The sequence below is a fragment of the Pelodiscus sinensis genome, chromosome 15 (genome assembly GCF_052426305.1).
Source record: "Pelodiscus sinensis isolate ZL-2025 chromosome 15, ASM5242630v1, whole genome shotgun sequence".
In the NCBI taxonomy this organism is placed as follows: Eukaryota; Metazoa; Chordata; order Testudines; family Trionychidae; genus Pelodiscus; species Pelodiscus sinensis.
The window spans coordinates 23853665-23877481 of NC_143066.1; the positions used below are offsets into that span (position 1 = coordinate 23853665).

The 23817-nt window shown below is 44.5% G+C and overlaps 2 protein-coding genes across 9 annotated transcripts in view; one reads left to right on the forward strand and one right to left on the reverse strand.

Moving 5' to 3' along the window:
- Positions 1-6088: 6088 nt before the first annotated feature.
- THUMPD1 (THUMP domain 1 NAT10 acetyltransferase adaptor) lies at positions 6089-12444 on the reverse strand. The gene is made up of 4 exons (XM_075899437.2): positions 11997-12444; positions 10562-10736; positions 9646-9894; positions 6089-8465 (listed from the first exon to the last, which is right to left on the reverse strand). The coding sequence occupies exons 1-4, from the start codon at positions 12219-12221 to the stop codon at positions 8146-8148; spliced, it is 969 nt and encodes a 322-aa protein (XP_075755552.2). The 5' UTR covers positions 12222-12444; the 3' UTR covers positions 6089-8145.
- A 43-nt stretch (positions 12445-12487) lies between these two features.
- The window catches only part of ACSM3 (acyl-CoA synthetase medium chain family member 3), a 52306-nt gene continuing 40976 nt past the window's right edge, over positions 12488-23817 (forward strand). For 6 of the 8 annotated variants that reach the window (XM_075899430.2, XM_075899433.2, XM_075899434.2 and 3 more), the window contains exon 1: positions 20978-21132. The gene's annotated coding sequence lies outside the window, so the exon portion shown is untranslated. Of the gene's footprint in view, positions 12614-15218; positions 15349-20977; positions 21133-23817 lie in introns of those variants that run through there. The other 2 variants (XM_075899432.2, XM_075899431.2) reach the window with 2 other exon arrangements.

Sequence of the window (23817 nt, forward strand, 5' to 3'; positions counted from 1 at the left end):
TCCCCGAGTTACGACCACCTCCATGTAGGACCATTTGCACTTACGACCAAAGCGGTCGTAAATGCAGATGCGGGTTACGAATGGCGAGCCACGCTTACGAACAACGCGGTCAGCATGTAACTCTATGGGATCCGAGTTACGAACACTTTGAGTTACGGACCAAGTGTTGGTCTGTAACTTGTTCATAACTCAGAGAGCGGCTGTAATGGTATTTAGAGCTGGGGGTTGGCTTGTTTTGTTTTTTAATCCCAGCTCCCAGAAGAAGTATCAGCAAGGAAATATGACTACTCTGCTGCCTTTTTGTCCTGGGGGGGGGGGTATACATGTTGTGGGGAGGCATCTGGAACTGGGTATGATGGAGCCTTCTCACTCACCAGGCTGGGTTCCCTCTAACAGTGTGCTGCAGTGACAAACTGCAGACCACTCCCAATCCTACACTGTCACCAGCATTCACACAGGCAGGGATACACCCACTTTGCAGCTGCATACAGGCTCAGGCCAGCCACTGCATGAACCAACAATAGAGAGGTTACAGCCAAAATACCCCCAGCTCCAAAGCCTAGGACCCCAGAGCTATCCTGTCCTCATCTGGTTAAAAACCCGACCAATATGAATGTATTGAATTAACAGTATTTCACCCTGACTAAAGATACCAGGGCTATGTCTATACTGCACCCTTCTTGTGCAAAAGCCTATGCAAATGAAGCGTGAATTAGCATATTGCTGTGCTTCATTTGCATAATTAATTAGTGGCCGGTTTTGTGCAAGAAGCGTCTGCACAAAAACGGCCCCTAATTAATTATACAAATGAAGCTCAACAATATGCTAATTCACACTTCATTTGCATAGGCTTTTGCACAAAAAGGGTGCAGTATAAATGTAGCCCAGCAGTCCACCTAATTTTGATACTCAGGTTAGAAATTCTTTTGCCTGGGACCAGCACTCTTTAGGGTGACCAAATTTCTTCATGCTAAATATGGGACACCCAGTAAAATTACTTGTAGTCAAGCAAGTTCAATGGTAATCAATCAGAACTATACCATACAAACATTCAAATTAACATCAAGTTGACTGAGCCCTTGTTAAAAAGAAATTCTGCCTACTTGGAGTCTTATTATTGACCTTCTTAGCTATAAGGCTTTAGGGTTTGCCCTGGAAGAGGTGACACATACTCACTCTACTGCATACCTCTCTCACGAGGAAGGATGACCGACCATCCTGACCAGGCCCTCTCTACCAGGAGCACTCTGCTGTCCATGCCTCACTGGACCCCAAGATGAATCCCCCTCTCCTGGCAACATGGGGATGTGTCTTCCTGAGGCAACTTGTGGGCAGGAAAAATGCAGGGTCATAGCCCCCCTAGATTTCTGCTAGGGATTCTCACCAGAACGTGGCCAGCAGCAGCCTTCCAGTACTGTGCAGGAGGGAAGGGTTGGGACCCATGTGGTGTGAGAGAGAGGAAGTGACCTGGCCTGTGACTTTGCAGAACTCTTCTCTTCCTCCTCCTCCCCTTTCCTCTCCCCCTCTTTTGTGACTGGAAGCAGCTTGTCCCTTCCTGCCTGCACAGTGTCAAAAGACAGGCAGCTGCTGGCCACTGACATAGCCCATCTGCCACCTGTCTCCTGGATACAGTGTGGGTGGGAAGGGATTACGCCCTAAGGATGCAATGTGCACCAGGGACCAGGGAACCTGACTTTAGAGGCTTCAGTGAACCCATTCAAGAAAGGTGGCTCAGCCGCGGAGGGTGCGTAGAGAATGGAGCAGCCCTGTGCTCCCTGGGGGCAGGACCTAGGGCAGTAGTGTGTGAAAAGAGCACTAAGCCCCTGCCCTGGGGGCTACTCTGGAGTCTGCAGCATCGGAGTACAAGCAGTTTGGAAATTGCTTCTCAACTCCCCCCCATGCCGCCACCACCTCTCCAGAGCTTCACTGTCCAGGGCTTTGGCACGTGCAGGGCTCAGTTCCTCTTGGTCAGTGGCGCGAGCCAGAGGGTCTTTGGATTTACTGAGGCACAAGACCATCCAGAGGCAGTGGGGGAAAGAGCCTGCTGGCCAGGCTGCTGGTGATGATTTTCCGCAAATGCTTTTAACGGAAAAGTTTTCCGTTAAAAGCATTTTCGGAAAAGAGCGTCTAGATTGGCATGGACGCTTTTCTGCAAAAGCACTTTTTGCAGAAAAGCGTCCATGGCCAATCTAGACGTACTTTTCCGCAAAAAAGCCCCGATCACCATTTTCGCGATCGGGGCTTTTTTGCGCAAAACAAATCTGAGCTGTCTACACTGGCCCTTTTGTGCAAAACTTTTGCGCAAAAGGGACTTTTGCCCGAACGGGAGCAGAATAGTATTTCCGCAAGAAGCACTGATTTCTTACAGTAGGAAGTCAGTGCTTTTGCGGAAATTCAAGTGGCCAGTGTAGACAGCTGGCAAGTTTTTCCGGAAACGCGGCTGATTTTCCGGAAACACTGGCCAGTCTAGACACAGCCAAGAGGTTTGGCTGGTGGGTCCTGCCCGCATGCTCAGGCACTGATCACTATGTTTTGGATCAGAAAGGGGTTTTCCCATTGAGTCAGATTGGCAGGACCCAGGGGTGGATCATCTTCCTCTTACATCCGGGCACCCCCATATTCACCAATGTCATATTGTGATATGTTTTATACAAAGTATGCTTCATGAGATATCAGTTTAAAAGTCTTGAGCTGCTAAACATCAATCTTTTGTGGATTGTATGTGCTATCTTCTATATATTTTAGAAAGTTTGTGCATCTGTCTGTGTGTCCATCCATCTATGAGTCCATTTGTTCAAGAACTCATCCTAAATGGCAAGAGCTAAGACCACCAAATTTGGTAGGCAGCTTCCTCTTATCCTAACTTAAAGCAACATCAGGGTTTGGTTGTGCCAGGACAATGGGATGTGCCTGGAATGTGATTGTTTTGCATCAAACGGAAAGGGACAGTTATACCCCAGAATGACCACAAGACAGCAAGCCTATGTCTACATTGGCAGGTTCTTGCACAAGAACAGCCGTTCTTCCGCAGAGCGTCCACACTGCCCGCCCGCTCTTGTGCAAGATTTACAGTACGGTGTTGGAAGACAGGGCTTCTTGCGCAAGAGCTATGCTCTTTTCTAACAGGTGTAAGCTCTCTTGTGCAGGAGCTCTTGCGCAAGAGGGCAGTGTGGACACGTGGCAGGGGTTTCTTGCGCAAGAAAGGCTAAAATGGCTATCAGAGCTTTCTTGCACAAGAGAGTCCACACTGCCATGGATGCCCTTGCGCAAAAGCACATCTGGCACATGGCAGTGTGGACGAGTTCTTGCACAAGAGTTCTTGCACAAGAACCCTTGCACAAGAACCCGCCAGTGTAGATATAGCCCAAGTGCCCCAGCCCTGGGAAGCAGCTGCTGACTGGCAGCATGGGACCCACCACTCAGGCCTGATCCAGGCAGCAGCTGCCGACTGGCCCGTCACATGGCATGCCCCAGGGAACAGCTGCTGACTACCTCATGGCCCCCCCCCCAACCAAATTCCCAAAGTTCCGCCCTTGCTCCTACCCTCCCAAAGTTCTGCCCTTGAGGAGCTGGGAGCTCCAGAGCTCCCTTTGGCCATGAGAGCCATCTCACTCCATGGATGGGCACAGGACAGGAGCTGAGGAAGCAGCGCAGGCAAAAAGCAGCTAACAGGACCGGAGAAGCTCCATGCCCTACAATCTGCACATCCCTCTGCTCACGCTGAAGTTGACAGGCTGTGACTATACTCTGGAGTTGGCTTGTAAACAGGTCAGTCACTTTTTACCTTTTTTTCCCCTCTCATTTTTAATACATCACCCCACTCTGACAGTTGAAAAGCTAGTAGAGTGGTGGGAAGGGTTTAACTGGGATAGCAAAAATGGATTGTTTGGGAGGGCCCATGAAATTTTAATAGATTGAAAAGGAGTCTGTATGCTCAGAAAGGCTGGGAACCACTGGCTTAGGTAAAGCACTCACTGACACCGCCTGCTGTCATGTTGAGTGAAAAAAGGGCCTGGAAAGGGCTGGCTGGCACTAGCAGAGCACTGCTTGTGAGGCTATCACAGCTGAATGGTTTGGGAGCACAGCATGCTCACCAGCTTCCAGTTTTCACTCCAGGGGCTTTCTAGACTGGCCAGTTTTTCTGGAAAATCAGCCTCTTTTCCAGAAAAACTAGCCAGCTGTCTATACTGGCCGCTTGAATTTCCACAAAAGCACTGATTTCCTACTGTAAGAAATCAGTGCTTCTTGTGGAAATACTATTCTGCTCCTGATCGAGCAAAAGTCCTTTTGCGCAAAAGGACCAGTGTAGACAGCTCAGCTTTGTTTTGCGCAAAAAAGCCCCGATCGCGAAAATGGCAATCGGGGCTTTTTTGCAGAAAAGCGTGTCTAGATTGGCACGGACACTTTTCCGCCAGAAGTGCTTTTGCTGAAAAGCGTCCATGCCAATCTAGATGCTCTTTTCTGCAAATGCTTTTAACGGAAAACTTTTCCGTTAAAAGCATTCGCGGAAAATCATTCCAGTTTAGACGTAGCCCAAGGGTGACAACCCATCACATTCTGAAGGGGGAATGAATCATTTGCTGGTTTAAATAAACGTAAAGGGTGGTTTCACTGTCGCCTTTAAACTATGGCTTTGAGAATTTCAGATTTATAATTTCTATTACAGAAGTGAGTGGGGGAAGTTCTTTGGCCTATAATGTACATATCATATTAGTTTCTCACAGTGGTGACCATTGGCCTTAAAGTGTATGAATTAAGTATAACAACACAGCTGATATGACTCAATTAAAGAAGAGTAATACACAATTAATGTTAATCAATATGGATTTATGGGAATTATATCCAGACAGACTATTTTAGTTTTTTTAATAAGATCACAAATTTGGCTGATAATCTTGATGACATAATATACTTCCATTTTGTAACGTATGACCTTTTGATTAAAAACCAGCATATGAAACCGATGTGGCACAAGTTTAAGTGGATTAAAAACTGGTTTAACTACACTTACAATTTGATACCTATTTAACAGGGGAGCCACATTAAGTGGCTATGTTTCTACTGAGAGATCTGCTGGGATCACCTCTTAGCCCTAATGTTATTTAACAATTTTATCAAAGACCTGGAAGCAAACAAAATCCTTACTGATACAGGGCACAGCTGACGCAAAAGGTGGGGGAATGGGAAATAATGAAGAGGAAGGACAGGTTTCTAATACAGAACCATGTGGATCACTTGATAAACGATGAGGAAACAATGTATGTTTGAGTACCGGTAAATGTATATTTATAGAAACAAAGAATATAGAACAGATTAACAGGATTTGGGGGGGTGGGGAGCTGCATCCTGGGAAGCATCCATTCTAGAAAAAGACTGGGGGGCATGAAGAGCTGAACAGGAGTTAGCTATGGGGCACTGTGGTCCAAAGGGCTAATGTGATCATTAGATGCATAAGTTGTGGAATCTTGTGTAGGAATTGAAAGGTTATTTTACTTCTACAGGTGGCACTGGGGTAAGGTAACTTCTGATGGAATACAGTGTCCAGTTCTGGTATCCACAGTTCAGGAAGGATTTTGATAAATGGGAGAGAGTTGAGAGAAGAGCCACCAAAATGATTAAAGAATCAGAAAACATGCCTTCTAGTGAGTCTCAAGGAGCTCATACTATTTAGCACACAAAAGACTGACTTGAAGTCTCTAAATTGGAAACATGTTTAATAACGAGCCTGCTACAATATGACAATCCCCATTCAATCTATCAGAACAGGGATAACAATTCAACAGCTAGAAGTTGGAAGCAAGACAGGTTCAGACTGGAAACGTGTACAATTTTAAAAGAGCAATTAAGTAATGGAACAATTTAGCAAAGGTTGTGGTAGGTTCTCTACCATGTTAACATTTTAAAATCAAAATTAGATGTTTTTCTAAAAGAACTCTGAATTGTTTGGGGCTGTTTATGGCCTGTTATACAGGTCGCAGTAAATGAGTGGAATGGTCTCTTCAGGCCTGGAATCAAAAGAACAGCACTAGAGGTGAGCAAACAGGGCTTAAGGAAGCATCAATTCTAGAAAAAGAAGGCGTGGAAGAGAAACAGGAATACGGGAGGTTTAATTTTCAAATGTAAGACAGTTTTACAAATATTAGAGATAATAAAAACAGAACTTATGAGGCTCAAACATGTCCTTTTCATTAAACCACGATCAATACAGCTGGCATTACTTGGAGCAATTATTCTTCCATGAGCAACACCTGTAAATAAGTGTATCCTGAAATACCTAAGCCACACATTTATACAAAATGTGTATCGCAACAATACTGTTGGAAAACAAGTTATAGCTGCACTATATTAAAATGTTACTTTTAAACCTTTGTTAAACTTTTTCATCTTTGCAAAAATGCTACTGTAACTTAAGAGACCTGCTCTTTAAATGTTACAGGAAGATGAAAAACCCAGTAGTAATTTCCAATCTGAGGCAAAACATTTGTTTTGGGAAACTGAAACCGTACAAAAACGTAAGCTAACCCCTTTTTCTACCAGGTGGTATGAAATACGGAGAGCTAATTTCACATCAAGAAATTTTAAAAAGTTTAACTCGCTCATGAATCCAGTTAAAATAAAACCAATGAACAAGACTACTTAATAGAGAAATTTTTAAGGTGCCTTTGGAATAAGTATCCTCAGAAATGGACTGTTTACAGGTAGCTACTGGAAACACAGCTCTAGATTGGGTATGATCCACATATGCTTCTGTCCAAGATGCAAATTGCTATTTTTGAAAGACATGCCACAGGGTGCTCTTGTAACAATTATACACGACTTCCACACTGGCATCTTTCTGTTCTAGAAAATTACGGGAATTTCAGGGAGAAGGGTAACAGAGGGGTTTGATAACACTATTAGGGCTAAGTCAGGTTCTTGCATAAAAAACAAACCAATGTCTTCACTGGAAATCTATGTTTTGCACAAACTGCTGAGTTTCAGCACAAAAATAAAAACCACCCCAATTAATCTTTTTGCGCTGATGTGTTGGTGAAAACTCTTGATTGCTTTTATATCTCTAACTGCCTTCCAGTAAAACTCAGCACTCCTGCCTACTCCTACCAGTTAGTTTCTATCTGACACCTGGCCCTGGCACAGTTCACTGCTCTGGGACACAACAAATCATTAGTGTGGAATGCTCCTGCTGCCTCCCACAATGCAAACAGAGACAGACAGAGTGTGCTCTGCAAAATCAGGACAGTAGGAAGTCCTACCTCAGGACTGGGTGCTTCCAGCACATATCCAGCCTTGCCACAGAAATGATTTGCTTTTTGTCCCAGAGCACTGTATAGTGCGATAACAGTGCATTTCTCTCATCTGCAGTGAAAATGCTGCATGTGTAAACTCACTCCAATAACTGTGGAAAACAGTGTAAACACAAACTAGTGCTTTTCTATCACCAACAAAATTGTCAGAGGAAAAAACTGCAAATGTAGGCATAGCCTGAGCTATTTTGAGGGAGGAAATTTCTCTTCTACACCCAGCATATTTCCAAGACATGTTAATATGTCTTAAACTAGGTTTGCAGTCATCTGAACAACATACTGGAAGTCAGGTGCTTATCACTCGTTCTGTATTTAATAAAACAAGGTTTACATGCTAGGCAAAGTCATGTCACCAAAACAAAATGACATTGTATTTTCAAATAAATCCCCTTGCAAGAGCCCGTCCTTTTCCAGACCTCTCAATACCCGCATAACTGGCATCTCAGAATGTCCAGAGGCACAGACAGCAAGTCAGTCCTGCACCCTCTGGTAGTTATTTCCACGTGGTATGTGAGTATAAAATGCTACCAGATCAGAATGGTAATATCTGACATACCCGTACACCGATCATTGACCACACAAGGAAGGCTTTGGAGAATCAGGGTGAAATGTTTTAAGTGACAAATAGCACCATTCTCTCTGACACTGCGTGCTACAAAACGGACTCTAACAGCAAACACAGGATGGAGTATTAAAAAATTGTTTTATAATACTTGGATATTTTAAAAAGCAAATTTAAAATAAAAAAATTAAGCTCCTTTCTAAACGACCATTTCAGAACCCTAAGCCAGTCTATTTTATAGTGATCTTTAGTGTTTGTTTTCCGTTTCTATCAGATTCCCTATGCCTGCTGATTGTCGCTTTCATTGGGCTTAGATTCCTCTTCACTTTGACTTTTGTCTTCTGGTTTCACTTCTTTAGAGTCCTCTTCTGCCTGTTTTATCTCTTCCGATTTCTCCTCTTGTGAAGCACTCGACAGGTTTTGCTGCACCAGCTCCTCTTTGTTGCTTTTCACCACCTCTTGTAGATTATATTTTCTGAACAAAACATAGTCTTTCACCACACTCAAGCAACAGACATTCTTTATTATTTCTACCACAATGGTATACTGGGGGTTATTAAGATCCACTTTATTTTCTGGATTTAAGCTGCCCACTATTCCTGTGAAACAAAAGGAAATAATCTTGTATCAGTGGGGAAACTGAAGGAATATTTTCATAGAGAAGAGTGCGAATGAGGTGTTATTTTATTTTATATCAATTGAGTCCTCACCAAGTCCAAGGACTTTTAATCAGACAAGTTCTAAAAAAATACCACAAATCATAGAGAGGATAGTTAAAATGGCAGTAAGTTATCTAAACAATGAGAGAAACTTGCTGTTGTAGCAACCAAGACAAGCTCCAATTCCACAAAAGAACCGTTTCCAAAACCTTAGTACAGCTATGACAGCAACAATCAAGAGTTTTCAGTCACTAAACTGCCCAAACTAGCAGGATAGATTGGGACTCTTAGAAACACACTCTTGAATCAAAGGACTATTCCGCAACAACTATCAAGGAGAAAATTCTAAATTCACGTGGCAGTGTGTTTAATTAAGGCCACATCTATACCACAAAATTAAGATGACTTGATTTAAATCAGCAACAACCACCATTGTAATTACATTGCTTGTGCATGTCTACACTTTGCTCCTTGTTTTGGTGGTGCATGTTCTTACCAGGAGTGCTTGCACGGATTGTATTGCCAGTGAGAGAAGTTGTGGGACAGCTTGTGAAAGCCAGTAGACACAATCAATCTACATTGACACTGCTTTGACTCAACCATATCAACCTTGTCTCTGCACCACTTGTGGAGGTGCAGTTGTGTCAGCATACTGGGGCAGTTATGTTCAAGGGAGTGACATTCAGTCATAGGCATTTCCATAGGTAGATGTAAGCAGTCTGAATTGATCTAACTCTGTAACATAGACCAGACCTAAGTTACAATCTAGGGAAACCATTTCCCAATATTAAAAGAAGAATTTTTAATACAATCCTGGAAATTTGCAGGAATGGTATTGTCATAGTTAGTTATATCCAACAAAGTTCGACTGCATGCTCCTCTGATTTATAATCTGTTAAAATGAAAACCTGATACCAGAAAGAAGTGTTAATGGCACATTCAAGTGTTTTTCCTTAAGCTCTGTGAACATAAAAAAAGTCATAATTCAATATGGCTGAGTTTGCTGTATTGCACCATTTACGTCTATTCAAGTTGTCCTGCTTGAATAACTTGACCTTAGTTACACATGTGGTCTTAGGTACTCTTGTCTACAATCATGCCGTGTCAGATAAATACATACCTGCCAATTCTTTGATGACTTCTTCCCTACTCATGTGACTGTTATTCCGAGCTTTGTACACAATCTGAAAAGTACCCTTATTAGGGGCTTTAAACCAAGGCTCAAAGAAGGTCTCTGAATATCTCTTCATATCTTCCATAAAAGCCTTGCAGGTTCCAGAAATGGGTAACATGCGCAGAATAACTCTTGTTTTCTTCTTTTTAGTAGTATGCAAGTCCTTTAATATATGATGCACAAGCTTCTCAGGTTCTACAAGAGAATGATATAAGAGCACAAAAATTAAAAGAATTTCCTTTTAAAAAACCGATACAGCACCAAATCTAACTTGCTTACAAATAAAAATAAACAGAACCAGAACTTCTGTAGAGTTCTTAGAAAATGGTATGGAGTCTGAAAGTAGGGAGTACATACTATTTCCACAATTTTGGCTTGTGAAGCATAGGAGAGTACCCAGAAGTTACAACACTGAAGGTCTACTTCTGCAGATTTTTTTTACTCGGGCACCAATAGTTTTGCCTGAGCAAGGACTGAAAGATCAGACCCTACTCGTGTCTATTGGACTGTCAATACACTATATGGTCTTCCAGCTCATATTTGTTATTTCATAACAAGGCAGGGGATCTGGAAACAGAATTGCATGTGTGGCTGTTTCTACCAGCATGCCTTTTTTTGCATGAGCTCAGCAAAACATGAAACCCTTTTACATTTAAAAAGGGTCAGCCTGGTTCTGCTTGGGCAAAAATCCCAATATGGCTGTAGTCACTAGAGTGTTCAATAGGAAAGCAAAAGGGAAAGAGGAAGGCTGCATGAACATTCAGTATGTTCACTTCTTTGGCAATCATGTGGTGTCACAGTCCAGCAAACTAAAAAGCATCTTGTGCATGTTGTGCTGGGCAGCCGTTATTTCACTACACACCTACACCCAGCGTTCTAATAAACACAACATTGTTAGCTCCACTCTCCACTGACTGGAATCTTCGCAGCTTCTGTTCAGTCGATGTGCGAATCTGATCAACTTCTTTCTTTAAGGCACTTTCAACATCATCTTCCTCCTCTTCACTTCCTGACAATCTGTTATCTTGATCTGTAAACTGTTGAAACAAGAGGCTGCACTAAATGAGATGTTAGTGAACAGTTAAGAAATCACATCTACTGCTCAATAAAAAAGTTGCAGCAACAACTATGCCTATGGCCTTAAAAGCCAGAATTCAAGCAGTGAGACATTTTAGGAGCAGCCTCAGAAGTTATTGCAGTGGAAATCAGCATTTCATTTTTTTGTCTGTCTAGTGATTTAATTTTAAAAGCCTGTTATATAAGAAAATTGGCATGGAATGGAATGGTATATATGGTCATGCCAATTTTCTTCCACAATTTGATCTGAGAAGTGGGTCTGGCCCACGAAAGCTCATCACCTAATAAACCATCTTGTTAGTCTTTAAAGTGCTGCATAGTCCTGTCGTTTGTTTCAATCAGTTACACAGTTACTGTATTTTAAAAACTGTTGCATTCCTAGTCTGTGGAAGAGCTAGCCCGGGCATGCCTCAGTCAGGGGCGCTCCAGTTCAGCCAGAGCAGCTCCTGCACATGGCAGGGGGAATACCTTCCTCTGTTTAGTCATTTAACTGGTTAAAAACTTTGTTTAACCAGTAACTAATTAGATGGAATCTTACATCCATACCTCTAACATCCACAAACAAGAACATTAGCATGCTTTCTTTTTTGGACAGGAGACACACCCAAACTCCCTAGTACTGCTAATCTTTGCCTGCACCCACCCCTCCTAGCCAGATCCCATATCCCCAATCCACCTCTGTACCCAGCGAGGCAACCAGATCTTGCAGTATTCCCTGTCAGCTGAGCATTTGGGCAGCCACCCAGGAGATTCAGGTGCTTCCCAGCTAATTAACAGTGCCCACAGCCTGTGCTTCTATTGGTGGTGCACATAACAAAATTTGTTCTGCACATGGATGGGAAAAAAAATCAGAGGTTACATCGCTCAGCAACGGCCAAGCTACCAGAAGAACACAGGAATCAGCCAGTCCCGGGCGTCTGCTGGTATGGGGTTCACTGCACTGCCCGACACAAACTGTTTACACATGACTGTGCTGCCAAAACAGCCTGTACATGCCTGGGGGCATGGAGTAGCTTTTTGGCCTTTGCCCGCTTGCAGCGCCGCACCACGGGGCCCCCTTCTAGGCTGGGGGATCCCCAGATAATAACCTGGCTCCCGCGGATGTAGCTGGGGCACCCTGACGCAGCAGCACCAAAGCGACCCAGGGGAGGGGGCGGGGCCCAGGCCGGGCCCCTGCAGAGCGCGGAGCCAGGCCAGCGGGCTCTGTCGGCCGCACGCACCTTCTCGGGCCCGTAGAGCAGGTCCCCGTACTCGTTGAGCAGGCTGTAGGCCTCCCCCACGCACTTGCGCTCGTTCATGTTGCAGGTGATGAGGATGCCCTGCATGCCGAGCTCCAGCTGCCGCGGCCCGCCGCCGCCCCGGGCCCGCTTGGCCTGCAGCCCCGGCAGGTACTGCGCCTTGTGCCGCCGCTTCGGCGCCGCGGCCGGCTGCTCCGAGTCGGCCATGGCGGCGGCGGCAGCAGAGAATCCAGCCGCAGGGCTCCACGCGGACGGTGAAAGCACGCGTCGCCTCCTTGCCGTGCGGCGCAGGGCGAGGACGTCACAGCAACGCGCCGGAAAGGGGCGGGGCGAGTACGGGGAGGGGGTGGTTCTTCCCAGTAGCGCTGAAGGGCTTCCAAAGCCCGCGGCATAAGCGGCCCCCCCGGGTCCTAGAGTCTGCTCCGCGCGCGCGCGCTTCCCGTGAGCTCGTGCCCTGCAGGCAGGGCAGTGAGGCCAGTCCCCTCCCCCACCCGCTCTGGGAGGGGCGCGAGCCAGGAGCAGGCCCCGCTACCGCTCGGGCTCTGTGGGGCTGCTGCTCACTGCGGGGTAAAGAGCGAGAGCGGGGCCCTGAGCCACAGGTGAGCCCGAGCCGGCTCTGCCCCGCCCTTTCCCGCCTCCCGCAGCGACGTGTCGTACTGAAGCGTTACCAGGGTTAGCGTCAGTCTGGTTTGTCCACAGCCACACAGGGGGCTTGAGAGCAGGTTGGTCGGGGGGGGGGCTTGCCAGATGCTTTCAACAAAAATCCCGAACATGGCGAACTTGGTTGAGGAAAAAAAAGGGGGGGAGACCAAAGTTGAGCAAAAAAAAAAAAAAAAAGTCACTGCGTCACTCCCCCACCCCTGCCAGATGGGGAAACTGCCGGGCTTCACGTGTCCGGTATTTTCTGTTTTTTTTACCGGACTGGGGGAGCCAAATACCGAACAGTCCGAGTGAAAACCGGACACCTGGCAACCCCATGTCAGGGCTGTGTCTCCATCGCACAGGAGCAGGACCTGCCAACTCGCATGTTCAGAAATTGTGTCAAGCCCTGTGAATCAGAATAACTCAACAATCATGAGATTTCCCCCAAAAATAATATTTTGGGGAAGGGTGCGGTGCTCCCCGGGGGCATGCTGCCTTGCGAAGACCCTTCTCACCGGCTGCCTCCTGCAGGAAGCAGCTTCGATATCTGCTGCGCCTCTGCCCACTGACTTCACTTGCTGCTTTCTGCAGACCTCATCATCGCTATGCTGGCTAGTGATTAAAACCGGCCAACCTCCAGTCCCTTTGCCAGAGTCTCCTCTGTAGTGCCCTGCCTCTGTCACTGGATGCTTGTAGAAATACCCAGATAAGCAGTCCGTGAAGGGGCAGAGTACACACCGCTGGACTGACACAGCTCTGTATCAGATCCTTTAAGGACACTGCCCTGTAATCTATTTCTAGTGAAAGCAAATATGTTTATTAACAAAGGTTAAAATTTTACAAGCTAGTAAGGATGGTAAGTACAGCAGGTTATTTGTTAAACAAAAAATATAACACATTGAGGGTCTAAACATTAACAGACTAAAATTCTTGTCTAAAAGAGCTTCTCAACTAAAGCTACCTCCTGGTGTCATTTGCCCAGGTGGCCAGGTCTAACCTTCATGTGTGCAGAAAACTTTGTAGCTTTCTTTATAGCTCAATATTATGACAACAAAATTTTAGGTGTTGTGAGTTTATCAGGCCTAGGAAGATTTGCTCTTATAGAACAATGAACATTTTGGCAGTTGGTACTGAGGCGTTCGTAGGGTCACAGGATTTGCCTTCTGGTTTCTGAGCCTTTAGGATGCATGCATGTCACACTTCCAAGCTTTTTTCTGCCCTCATGGAGGCTAGAATCTCACTTAAAAATAAACAAAGTTGATATTCTGCAGTAATCACTAGACTCTAGTAGTTAGAGCTTTCAGAACAATATTAAATATGAATAGGCTTACAATATAATTGTGGCAATTGGCAATACTCCTAGCTGTATCACATCTAGCACAATAAAGCCATGCTCTCTGACTTGAGCCCATATAGACTATAGCAACACAAATAATAAATAATAGACTAGGATTCTCTAATCATTAGGCTAAACAAGCCAAGCTTCTGTTTAAAAACAAGTATCCTTCTCATACTGATATGGAAAGTATTAGGAGAGAAACTAGTGTTTAAAATAATGATTGATCTGAACTCTTAATAGCTCTGTCTGAATGTACTTTATCCTGCTACAGAGATCTGAACACAAAGTAAATTGGAGTTTTGATATAGTCAGACCTTGTTGATTCATGCTTTTGTAGAACGTAGGCTCTCAGAATTAAAGGTCTAAAATTTGAGTTAATAAACTGCAGAAAATAAAATGAAGTTAACTTGGAGCCTGATCTAAATCCCGTTGAAGTAAATGGAAAAATTCCCAATTGTGCCCCATTGTACAGTCCATATTTTAAAATGCACTTACAATTAGCCATATACTACTCTGTATGCAGAATCAGACTTTTGGTTTGGAATGTATCTTTCACTTAAAACATTACTAATTTACATTTACAGAAAAGGAAAAAAAATAGACTCTCTCTATGGTACAGGTACTTTTGGGTATAAAATAAAGGCCATCCCGTGTCAGAACATAGGGACATACTAGGTCAGACCAAAGGTCCATTTATCCTGTCTTCTGTCAGTCACCAATGCGATGTACCTCAGAGGGAATGAACAGAACAGGTAATCATCAAGTGATTCATCCCCTGTCACCCAATCCCAGCTTCTGGTAAACAGAAGCTAGGGACACCATTCTGCCCATCTTAGCTAATAGCTATTGATGAACCTATTCTTCAAGACTTTATCTAGCTCTTTTTTGAACCCTGTTAAAGTCCTGGCTGTCACAACATCCTCTGGCAAGGTGTTCCACAGGTTGCCTATGCATTGTATGAAGAAATACTTCCTTTTGTTTGTTTTAAACCTGCTACCTATTAATTTCATTTGGTGACCCTTAGTTCTTGTAATATGGGAACAAGTAAATAACTTTTCCTTATTTACTTTTTCCACACCAGTCATGATTTTTATAGACATCTACCATATGCCCCCCTTTATTCATTTATTTTCCAAGATGAAAAGTCCCAGTTTTATTAATCTCTCCTCATTAATCTCTCTTCATAGATGAGCTGTATGATATGTGATTGATTATGATTGCAGGATCAAGGCCTTAACATGATGCACCTGCTGAAGTACCACAATTGCAAAGAGTTCACATGTGCATACTTTAAGCATGTATGCAACCCCCTTGAAGGCAACCAGACTACTCATAGTGCATAAAGTAAAGCAGGTATGTAAGTGTTTGCAGGACTGGGTTTTTAATAAAAGTACCACTTCACTTTGTACTGAAATGCAGCAGCATCTTCTCTGAAGTGAACAGTGGCAGATATCTTAGAACACATTGCGATGGGTTCGATCACAGAGGTTCCATTGGGGCTGTTACCCGGTGTGTTGATTATGCACCTCACCACCCTTTCTTGCTGGGCCATAAGCTTTGGTCTCCCCCAGCCAAGGCATAGAGTTGGGGTAACAGCCCCTCAGCAGAGCAACAGAGATGCCAAACTAGTTCAGCTCTGGGAGGTTTCAGGTATAGGGCCTCGACAGCATCCAAGAACATAACCCTCAAAAGGATGAAAGTCCAAAATAAAATAGTCTTACTCTGTATAAAAGTTTTAGACAAAGAAAGCTCATGTTTTCTCTCTTTTTCAATGAGAGATATGCACAGCTATGTTTCTTCCCCCTTCCCTTTGCCCGGTAATAATTATTCAGACTGGTTTTAATAAAAACACTTTTGTTTATTATCAAATATAAAAAGGACTTAAGTGATTGCAAGTGAAAACAGAGAGATCAAAGTGATTTACTAAGCCAAAATAAACAAACATCTCAATTAAGCATAATACACTAAGAAATTTGTTACATGTAAATTTATTCCACATGTAACTTTACATGTACTCTAACAGTAGTTCTAATAATCTTTTGCAGAATCTAGGCAGCCTCCTAGCCTGGGCCCCGTCCTTTTCCCTGTTCAGTCTTAGATGTTTCCAACAGGCATCTTGGGTAGTGAGTGGGAATCTCCTGGTATCTGGCCATACCCCTATTGTTTGGTTTCCCACCTTTATATCCCTTTTGTCCAAGGCAGGAATTCTTAGCCTTCAGTTCAAACCTTTCTCCTCTTGAGTGGAAAAATATCAGATCCAAAATGGGTTACAATATCCGGTGACCTGACCACATGTCTTTATAGGACCAACTGAAGTTTGGCCTTACAGGAAAAACAAAAAAACCCCAACAACAAATAGTCTAATAGCACCTTAAAGACTAACAAAATATGTAGATGGTATCATAAGCTTTTCTGGGCACAACCCACTTCTTCAGATGACAGGAATATTAGAAGTCCAGATCCAAGAATAAATAAGGGAAGGAGAGAGCGGGGGAGTGGGAATGGGGAGGGAGTAGGAGTCCCCAGAGGAGGCGCATGCCGGAGCTTCCTCTGCGGGGGGGAGAGGGTAGAAGTCCCCAGAGGAGGTGTATAGTGGGGACTCCCTGTCCCCTGCTCGCACTGGCATCCTACCCCTGCACCCACTGGCACCCTGCCCCACCCCAGCACCCTGTCCCCACTGGCACCCTGCCCCCACCCCAGCAACCTGTCCCCTACCCCCACTGACACCATTCCCCCACCCCCGTACCCTGTCCCCTGCCTCCACTGGCACTATGCCCCCACCCCAGCACCCTGCCCCCACTGACACCCTGTCCCCTGCCCCCACTGGCACCCTGTTCCCACCCCAGCACCCTGTCCCATGTCCCTTGCCGCAGCACCCACCGGCACCCTGTCCTCACCCCAGCACCCACTAACACCCTTTGCCAGTACCATGTCCCCAGCTCCCACCAGCATGGCTGGGGCCACGTTAGTGAGGCTTGTGGAGTTTTGGAGGAGTTATTTTTTTGCATCTCACTTGTGTGGCCCCAACTGACTTTTCTGTGGGTCAGTGACCCATGACTCAAAACAGGTTCCCCACCCTTCTTATAAATAAAGATAATGCTGAAACTTTTTGTGTTTGACATAATTTTTTATTAAAAAATGAAGCCTCGCCAACAAACCTCTAATTGGGGCCAAGCCCCCATCTGATACATAACACTCCTATACCACCCCCTCACCCCGACCCCAAATCTGAGCCTATCATACACTGGAACTCCCTGTCCTGAGCCTCTCACATCCCCAAACTCTGCACCCCCACATCCTCAGTCTTCTGCCACAATACTTCTGCACCCTCCATACACTGCAAAACTGTGCTCATCATATTCCCAGCCTCCCTGTCCTGAGCCCCTCATACTCCAACCCAAACTCTTGCACCCTCATATCCACAAGCCTGTGGCTTGCTCAGCACCCCAACCCTCCACCTGACCCCAACACTCCCCAGCCTGGAGCCCCCTCCCTGAGCCAGCATCCCCTTCTCCACCTCCTCCTGCACCCAAATTCCCTCCCAGAGCTTGCATCTCTCACCCTTTCCCACACCTAAATCCCTCATTCCCACCGCAAAGCCCTCAACTCCTGTCTCAACCCAGTGAGGGTACGGCTAGACTGCAGGAATTTTTCCGGGATTCCAGAGGTATCCCAGAAAAACTCTTCCTTGTCCAGGGATGTGTTTGTTCTTCCACTTTTTTTAGTGGAAGAGCATACATGCTATTTCGGCAATGCCTGTATTCCTCGTTTCAAAAGGAATAAGGAATAGATATGTAGCTGTGTTAGTCTGGTCTAGCTGAAACAAAAACAGGACTATGTAGCACTTTAAAGACTAACAAGATGGTTTATTAGGTGATGAGCTTTCGTGGGCCAGACCCACTTCCTCAGATCAAATTGTGGAAGAAAATTGGCACAACCAATAAGGAGGCTTCCGAAAGAAGGGGTTTTTCTGACATTTGGCCCAGTCTAGACAGGCCAAATATTGGGAAAACCTCTTCCTACAGAAGAATCGAAAAAAAAAGTGGCAGTGTAGCTGTACCCTGAAAGTTTATAAGGGCTGGGGATAGCAAGTGATGGAGAGGAGGAGAACAGAGAGGGTGGGGCTTGGAGAAAGGATGGGGTGGTGGATCTTGACTTGTTCTGACATTTAAAAAGTGATCTTGGGTGTAAAAAGGTTGGAGACCACTGCATTAATGAGTGTCCAGGCAGATTAAAGTGTTCTCTAGCAGATTTCTGTGTATTGCCTTTTCGGATATCAGATTTGTGTCCATTAATTCTTTCCCGTAGAGACTGTCCAGTTTGGCCAATATACATTGCAGTGGGGCATTGTTGGCATTTGATGGCATAGATCATATTTGTGTATGTACAGTTAAATGAGCCTCTGATTTGATGGCTGATTTGGTTGGGTCCAGTAATGAAATCACTGTTGTAGATGTGTGGGCAGAGTTGGGTTCCTGGATGATTATGATGGAGGTGTGTTGCGTGGTTACTGGAAAGAATTCGTTTGAGGTTAAGGGGTAGTCTGTGGGCGAGAATTGTTCTTTCCCCCAAGACCTCTGAGAGTGAGGAGTCATTTTCCAGGATAGGTTGTAGATTGTTGATAATATGTTGGAGGGATTTAAGTTGTAGACTATAGGTAATGGCAAGTGGAATTCTGTTGTTTTATCTTCTGGGCCTGTTTTGAAGTAGTTCATGTCTTGGTACTTTTTTGGCTCTGTTGATCTGTTTTTTCACTTCTCCGGGTGCGTATTTCAGTTTTAAGAATGCTCTATATAGATCCTGTAGGTGTTTGTCTCTGTCTGTGGGATTGGAGCAAATCCAGTTGTATTTTAGAACTTGGCTGTATACAATAAGTTGAGAAAAGTGTCTGGGATGGTAGCTAGAGGCATGAAGGTAAGTGTAGTGGTCAGTAGGTTTCTGGTATATGGTGGTGGAAATCTGTCCATTATTTAATTGTATTATAGTGTCAAGGAAGTCGATTTCTTGTGTGGACTGATCTAGTCTGAGGTTGATGGTGGGGTGGAAGTTGTTGAAATCCCACTGAAATTCTTCAAGGGTCTTTTCCCCATGGGTCCATATGATGAAGATGTCATCAGTGTAGCGTTGTTGAAGGTCAGCCATAAAGATGTTGGCATATTGTGGTGCCATGCTGGTGCCCATGGCTGTGCCGCTGATTTGAAGATACAAATTGTCTCCGAATCGGAAGTAATTGTGGGTGAAGACAAAGTCACAGAGCTCTGTAATCAGGTGTGCAGTGCTGTCATCAGGGAGGGTGTTCCTGACAGCCTGTAATCCCTCTTCATGTGGAATGTTGGTGTAAAGAGCTTCTAAAGTCAATGGTGGCCAGGATGGTATTTTCAGGTAGATTACTGATGTTCTGTAGTTTCCTCAGGAAGTCGGTGGTGTCTTGAAGGTAGCTAGGAGTGCTGGTAGCATTGGGTCTGAGGAGAGAGTCAATATAGCCAGATAATCCTGTTGTAAGTGTGCCAGTGCTTGAGATGATGGGTTGTCCGGGATTTCCAGGGTTGTGTATCTTGAGTAGCAGACAGAAAACTGGTTGGGGATTAAGGGGGGGGGGGGAGGGAGGTAATGTAAATTTGGTCCTGAGCAGCATCAGGGAGCTTCATGAGCAGTTGTTTCAGGTTTTTTTGGTATTCTTTAGTGGGACCACAGGAGAGAGGCTTGTAGAATCTGATGTTGGTGAGTTGTCTGGTTACCTCCTGTTCATAATCTGTTCTGTTCATGATGACTACAGCACCCCCTTAGTCAGTCTCTTTGATTATGATGTTAGAATTGTTTTTGAGGCTGTACATAGCATTGCGTTCTGCATGACTGAGGTTATGTGTTATATGTTGTTGTTTGCTGACAATGTCAGCTCGAGCACATTTGTGGAAGCAGTCAATGTAGAAGTCAAGACTCTTGTTACGACCATTAGTGGGAGTCCATATAGCAGCCTTCCTCTTGTGGGGTTAGCAAGGAAAAACAAAGCCACTCAGAGATTGTTGGTTTGAGCACTGAAATCTCATTAGCACATTTTCTAATTGACAAACATGATGCAAAGAATAATTTCACCATTTGATGTTGCTAAATGAATTTTAGGTAGGCAGAATGTAATTAGCCATTCTGAATTGAACTAGGACTCTTGGAATCAGGACACTAATCTTGTGAAAAGTGAAATGATACTTCTAAAGGACAACATGTAGTCCAGAAACCAGCTCTATGCCTCATCTAAAATAATGCACAAAACCAAAAATAATTTACATTGTCATGGAGAGTATAAATTTATTCCTGAGCCATAATAGCTTCTCATCTGATTGCTCTCAGCACATTTGCTGACCATTTTGTCAACAAAAAAATTATCTCCATAATTTTCTATTAACTTTCATACATCAGTTGTGGCAATTTAATCTTCATTTGAGGATTCCTTAGGATGCATTTTATCTGCCTCCTCTGTCACTGTGTATATTTCAGAAATACATTTAAAATATCACTTATGAAGACTGGTTGCATGTTTCACTAATTGATAGGGTGAGAACAACTCTTTGTTGGGGGAATCTTCTAGAGCCCTTTCTTTCTGACACTGTGGAGGTTTCAGTGTGGTAGCTTACATTTATTCTCCCAGATGCAGGTTGCCTCAGTCTGGCATGGTCAAAAAGCTCCCAGAAGGGTAGCTGATGATTCTTCTGGAGAAAGCACAAGACATAAATGCTAAGCTGTGTAAAAATGACATCGGTTTCTTTTTTGTGATCCTTCAACCACAGGTCGATCATACAAATATTTCTGGTGAGCGTTTCTGCAAATTCCCTGCAGGCCCCAGGCACCAGAGCTGTCACTTGGGGGCTGAGGGTTCATCTTTCAGCAGCAGGAGGAGTTTACAAGCCCTGTGCAATCCCTGGGGCTGCAGTGGGAGGCTGTGAGCTCTCCAAGCGGAGCAGAGTGGGTGTGCCTTGACTCTTAGTCCTGCTTTATCAGTGCACAGCTGAGTCCCTCTGGAGCTGTTGGGGGGGGCGGAGGAGGGGAGGATAACAGGATATCCTGTGCTTTGCACCTTGCTTCGGAGTTGTGCGGAAAACATCAGTTTCTTTCCTGTGTGTGTAGGATCTGGCAGCCCTTCATGTGAGTCTGGAGCATTTGTGCCACATTCAATGTTAGCAGCTGCAGTGCACTGTTATCTGTTTGTCTCTAAGGGACATGACCCATAGCAGGGACCCCAAAGTAGGGGCTCTAGACACTGTAACGCAATGCAGACAACAGGACACTGTGACCGATGTGGGAGTTATAACTGTACCACAGTCCATGCGGGCTATTACATTAATTCTAGTTAAGGGCTAGTTTTGTCTAGTTCAGGATTCTGGTGGTAATCAGCTTGGACAGATAGGAGAGGGCTCCCCACCTGTACTAGGCAGAGGAGCATAGGGGTCTGAAATGACAGATGTCTCTTTTAATTAGGATGATTTTAAAAGATGTAGAGCAGCTTTGGTTCTGGGGCTGGAAAAGGAGCTAAATCTTCTGGGCAGTTGTAAGGGACATATTTGGTGTAGTGCCAGTATTGGTTTCCTTTTCATGTATTTTTTTTTGCCTTTCTTATGGATCTCTTTCTCCATCTTTCCCACTCTTTTACATGAGTGAGTCACTCCTGTGTCTCTCGCGCAGGATGAATGCCACAGATTAGTACTGTTCCAAATGGCCTCCAATTTCTTAGTTGGTGTCTGTTTACTCAATACAATAATATCATTGAACAAACTTGGCATTGCATAATGTGTTTAACCATTTGTTAAATATTTATCCAATTAGAAGCTTATGTTATTGTCACTTGTATCACTCACTCTACTGGTAACAGCACAAGGACAGTTTCCAAAAAGTTTATTCCAAAATTTTCAGGTTTTGTTCTTTGGAAGTATGTGAGTCTTTCACTTTGGATTATCAGAAAGTTTTAAAAACTTCTCCGACTCGTGAGGATGAATTTTGCTGCATGTGCTTCAGTAAGATGTTTAAAAATCTTGTTGCTTGACACATCTGCTGGCCTCCTTGAGGAACTGTGTGCATTAGAAGCATGGCTAGCATTCATTTTGCTGTGCCTGGCAAACTGGACAAAGCTGCTCCTCACAGTATATAGTCACGTTACTAAACCTATTACTCAATCAGGTTACTTATGCAAGATTGTTGGTATGCTCTACAGAACAGTGTGTGTTTCCCTGCTATTTGTAATCACTTACATTCTGGCTTTGCATTTTCTGTTGCTTTTTTTTCTAAAGATTATTCTCAGCCAAAAGCCATGCTTAATGTGACTGGACTGTAAAGTGTATTCATACAATGGCAAGAGTGTAGACATGCCAGTGCCTCTCAGTTATGCATTACAATTGAAATATTATCAGCTGGAGTATGTTTTTAAGTGTATATTAATACCCATGAATGGTGCCACTCTGGAGATTAGAGTGTCAGTGCACAAGGAATGAGGTCCTCAACTGCCTATTCACCAATGAACATAAATGACTCCTAGAGAATTTTGTATCCAAGGTTTAAACAGGTGATTGTTTCAGTTTTTTCATGCTAATATTTTTCCTCCATCTTTGTGCTTCACTCTCATTCTGTCTTTGTTCACTGGTCTTTATTGGCCTTTCTGAGATGGCGTCCTGTGGTTCTAGGATTTACATGGCATTACGATAGCAATCTCAAGAGTGGCACATGACTGTTACCAGACTATTCAGCAGATATAAATGCATTACAAAGTGCATCCTCTGTGGCTATCCCTCGCTCCCATTCTAATTCCTTCTTTCTTTCCCAGATATAGAATTGTTTTCATGTGCATGTTGAATCCTGTAATCCAGTAATTTTCAAACTAAGGGTTGTGACTCAGTACAGGATCACGGAAAGTCGGTCATTGGGTCACCAGGTGGCTAACAGCGATGCTATGATAGGCTTTCTCCATGCTGTTCCCCAGAAGTGGCCAGCACTTGGTCCAGCTCCTAGGTGAGGCTGGAGGGGCTCCCTGCACTGCCTCAGCCCTGGGCATTGGCTCTGGGAACTGGTGCCTGTGAGCAAAAGCAATGTGCAGAGCCACTTGTGCACTTCTGCCTTTGAACCAGACTTGCTGCTGGCCACTTCTGGGGTGCAGTACAGTCTGCAATGCCAGGACAGGCAAGAAGTTTGCCTTAGCACCCCTGCTGCACTGTTAACTGGGAGCTGGCAAAGTCCATGCTCAAACTCTGAGCACCAACCCCCAGCACATAGCCTCTCCAAACCCTGAACTCCCTCCCACAATCCAAACAGCCCATCTCCACACCAGAGCCTTCTCTCACACCCTGAATCCTTCAGCCCTGCTCTCCAGCCTGGAACCCGCATTATACTCCAAAACCCTTATCCTAACCCACCCCAGATCCTGCACACCCAAATAGAGCCCTCTCCACTCCCCAAACACCAACCTCATCCTGCCCCACCCTATAGTCAAAAGATATATTTATGTTGGGTCATGGCTATCAACAATTTTCTTCAACTGAGTTGCAAGGAGAAATGTTTGAAAACCACTGACATAATCTATTGCTAGACATTTTTTAATTGTGATTTTCAGTTGTAAAACAAAACCTGAATCTTATCTACAACCTTCACAACTTTTCATTCCAAATTCAGGGCATGCTTCTTTGGCCTGACCTTCAAATATATAGACACATAACACAATTTATGTGGTTTGTTTGTTTGTTAGGGAGGGAGGGAGGAAGGAAGGAAGGAAGGGTACGTCTAGACTGCAAGCTTCTTTTGAAAGAAGCTTTTTTGGAAGAGATCTTCTGAAAAAACTTCTTTTGA

Bases quoted from the DNA above. Each gene is read 5' to 3' on its own strand.
- THUMPD1 (XM_075899437.2), bottom strand. From the start codon at position 12,221: ATGGCCGACTCGGAGCAGCCGGCCGCGGCGCCGAAGCGGCGGCACAAG. The intron at 10,737-11,996 runs GTGCGTGCGGCC...TTGTTTCAACAG, and splicing joins TGCTCTACGGGCCCGAGAAG to TTTACAGATCAAGATAACAG. The intron at 8,466-9,645 runs GTATGTATTTAT...TTTGTTTCACAG, and splicing joins AGTCATCAAAGAATTGGCAG to GAATAGTGGGCAGCTTAAAT.